Below are 3,848 nucleotides of genomic sequence, written 5' to 3'. Positions count from 1 at the left end.
TTAGCTATGAATGATTTGATAATTGTTGAGCAATGAAAGTTGCCTTCAATTAGATCTACGTTCTTAAACAATAGTCTTATTCTCATGAAAGTAGTGATTAATGGTTGGTTGGATTCATATAATAACTTCATTGAGATTATTTAACTTGTTTCTTACCTTTTCTCTATGAACATAGGTGTAGGATGATTCAAGGAGTTAAAGAAATTAGCGAAAACAATTTCTAGAGGAATTAGCCAAGGCAGTTTCTCTTAAGAATGTCCATTTGCGAAAGCAAAGACATACATTTGGAAGTTATTCCTTGACAATTCATGGAAGCATAAGCATAATCACCTTAACGAACTTTTAATCTTGACATAACAAGGGATTCTAATTCCTAGGATCTTCTCGCTTAATTTGTAAGCTTTCCTAATCTAACTTATCTTTACTTTTGTTTATTTCTGCAACATACCACCTATATGGTTGGTTTTACCAACTAATAGTTGGTTTTATATTTATTATTTATATCATATGGCTGATTGTACCGCCTAAACTAACATCTTCCATGGTCAATTTTATCACCTAGTTAACTTTCTTTTTTTTCTTCCTTAACTTTGGTTGTTTAGATAATCAAATAAGTAATTAAAGTCAAGTGATTGCCACATTCTAAGTCCCTGTGGAACGACATCTATTATCCTTATACTCAATAAACGAATTGTGTACTTGCGGAAATAGGGTAATAAGGTCTTAAAATTTGTAGTGAGTGAAAAGACCCTATCAGTGTTGTCTTTGTACTTTAAGTAGTTACTTGTCTATTTTGTATAAGTACATGACAAGACAAAGGTGAGTAATTATTTACAAAAATTCATGCCTTTGCGATTTTTGCATTATTCAAACCCTATTAGTTTATTTTTCATTTTTATGTTTGACACTACTAATGGTTATAAATAGAATTCATAAAGTTTCTCTTTATAGAATTGTGGTGAATGGTTCGTCAGCTTCATGATGGATCGTTGAATTTCATGGTTGTGATACTTCAATCACGTCGATAGGGGAGTGTTCTTTTTCTTATCATGTTTACGTCCTTTACACATTGAAGATAATTTGCACTTTAAGTGTCGACGAGGGAAAAACTTGGAGTTATTACTATTGTATATGATTGATATTTAATTGAAATATTGGACTTGAATTTGGAAATGTTATTGTGGTTCAAACTTGTTCAAATTTTGATTGGTAGGAAGTTTCGTCCAATTATAAAGAAAAATTCTGTCAAAATATTTTCAAAATCTTATCCAAAATCTTAGATTTGGCCCAAAATTTTTCTAATTTTTTTCAATTTAATCCTAAGGGCACTTTTTGAGATAAATATGTGTGATTTGAAAATTTCATTTTTCAATTAACTTTAAAATTGCTATTATGTGATTATAATTTTGGCTTTTAGGACAATATATCTCCTGAAGTGGGGATAATTTTGACTAGGTGTTCAAGGGATGCTCGTAGAGTCATGAGACCTTTTCTCTCAAGAATATTTTCTGGAAAATTTCGTATGTTATTGATGAAGAAAGAAACATCATTTTAATGTGTCTTGATATAAACAATCCTAATGAAGCTTGGACAATTAAGACATAACAAACTAGACTGTTTAACCCAGCCCGAAATTAAGTATCAAGGAGTGTGGCCATACCACTATAAATCTCTTGCATTTTTTTTTTGAAATAAATGTAGTAGTCTTATTAATTAGAACCGAAAATTACAATAGTGATCGGATCTTACCCCAACATAAAGCCTATACCATCCTTAACTTCCGAACTGAAGGCAATCCTAGTCTATCTAGCCGAATTTTACTACGAGCCAACTGTGGAATGAAGCGTATATGATCATAAACCCTAACCTGCTGCTCAGGGTGAGCAACTCCCACATTAGATAAAATATCAACAACTTTGTTCGCCTCCCTGTAGCAATGAACTATCCGAGGGGACTCACCCAGCAACTGCCAAATCTGCCACACCTCCCTCCGATTATGTCAAGGACACTGAAATTACTTCCATAGAATCCCCACCAAGACCAAGAAATCTAACTGGACGCCCACATTACCAAACCCCCTCTCGGCACATTCGCGGAGCCCAAGCAAAAGGGCCATAGTCTCCGCATGTAAACTAGAGGTATCCCCCAGAAAAGTTGAAAAAGCAAATAGAGGACTTCCTGACGAATCACGCAAGACTCCACCACCACCGCCCTGACCTGGGTTGCCCTTTGAGCAACCGTCTGTATTCAGCGTTAGCATCCCAACCTTCGGCACTGTCCAACGTATCAACTGGAATCCAAACATGCACGCTAGATGAGAGGACCAATCATATAATTGCTGAAATGTATGGACCCCAACCTTGCCCTTAAACTGAATCTCCACTAGCATCTTAACTTCCCTAAATATGGCCTGAACAATAGCTATCGACTGCATTGGTTTGCCTTCAAAAACGGCTTTATTCCTAGCCTTCCAGATGTGCCAGCAAATGAAACTAGGGAGAGTTGAGAACAAAAAATGCCTCCTCTCCGATTTCTGCTCAACAAACCACCATGCACCTATTCGAGCGCGCAGTAAGGACCCTATACCAGTCACTCTACACACCCCCCCCCCAAAATATCCCCAGATCTCCATGGCAACCTGCTCCAACGCAAACACATGTTCAATAGATTTGCACGATGGGCTCCGACAACAAAGACACTTCGATGGCATTTGAAAACCAAGCTGACATAGTGCATTCGGCACCGGCAACCTTCCCATCAATAGTCGTAACATGAAGAAGGACACCTTCAATGGTAACCGATGGTGCCAGACATGTGATAGAACAGCAAAAGTGTTGCAGGCTTGACGAACCTCACCAAAAGCCGACGCTAGCGTGAATTTCCTAGATGTTGTCGGCATCCACATAACCTCATATGCACGACCACCTTCAGGTATCGATTGCTGTAAGATTGAGGGGATGATCCCTAGTGGTATGGCCCGAGATAGCAATTGGTTATCCCATTTTCCATTTGTGACAAAGTCCCCAAAAGTGAGGTCCGGGATGACTGTCGATCTGAGAAATAAAGCACCACTGCCTACCCAATTGTTGTACCAGAAGTGATAGAAGCCCCCGTTAACTTGCCATAACATTGACAGCTCCACCTACCGACTGACATTCCACATTCGTCTCCAAATAGCCGTAGTAGATATACTGAATGGCACTTGACAAGGATGCTTCTCCCTATAGTATTTAGCTTGCATATAAGTCACCCAAAGCGAAGCTCCTGTCCAAAACCTTCACCATAACTTGCACGAGAAAGCTCTGGAGACATCCTGAAGTCTTCGAAATCCTGCCCCACCCTCTTCCACCGGGTAGCACAACTGAGACCATCGTATCCAATGAAACTTTGATTTCTCAGCCATTGATCCCCATATAAAATTTGCACAAACCTTTTCTATCATCGTGAATACTGAGCTAGGCACCACAGCAGCCGAAAGCAAATGGGCGGGAACAGACGCAAGGACATGTTTGATAAGGATCAATTTCCCGCCTGGAGAGAGAAGCCTTGACTTCCACAACAACACCCTTCCCAAGATAGCTTGGCTTACTGCCCCAAAATACAACGATCTACACCGGCCTAAGTACAGGGGAAATCCCAAGTAGCGAATTGGGAAAGACTGCCTGGCAAACTGCGTGATCCACTCAATCATCCTTCGTCGAGACGGAGGCAGTGACAGATGAACCAAATACCCACTCTTTTGAGCATTAACCAACTGCCCCAAGGATTGGTTATACAACTCCAACACCCGCATAATGCGCTTCAGTGAATTAGACGAGCCATTCGCAAAGATGATTACATCATCAGCA

The 3,848-nt window shown here is 39.6% G+C and overlaps 1 protein-coding gene across 1 annotated transcript; it reads right to left on the bottom strand.

The window, feature by feature from the left end:
* Positions 1-2,014: 2,014 nt before the first annotated feature.
* Positions 2,015-3,130, bottom strand: LOC113771224. Its single transcript, XM_027315832.1, has one exon. The coding sequence runs from the start codon at positions 3,128-3,130 to the stop codon at positions 2,015-2,017; it is 1,116 nt and encodes a 371-aa protein (XP_027171633.1).
* Between the last annotated feature and the right edge of the window lie 718 nt (positions 3,131-3,848).

This window comes from Coffea eugenioides, chromosome 5 (assembly GCF_003713205.1).
Source record: "Coffea eugenioides isolate CCC68of chromosome 5, Ceug_1.0, whole genome shotgun sequence".
Classification (NCBI taxonomy): domain Eukaryota; kingdom Viridiplantae; phylum Streptophyta; class Magnoliopsida; order Gentianales; family Rubiaceae; genus Coffea; species Coffea eugenioides.
Note: the sequence above shows the minus strand (reverse complement) of the source record. Positions and strands in the feature narration are given on the sequence as shown.

Coding starts and splice junctions, on each gene's coding strand:
- LOC113771224 (XM_027315832.1), bottom strand. CDS start 3,130: ATGTTATGGCAAGTTAACGGGGGCTTCTATCACTTCTGGTACAACAAT.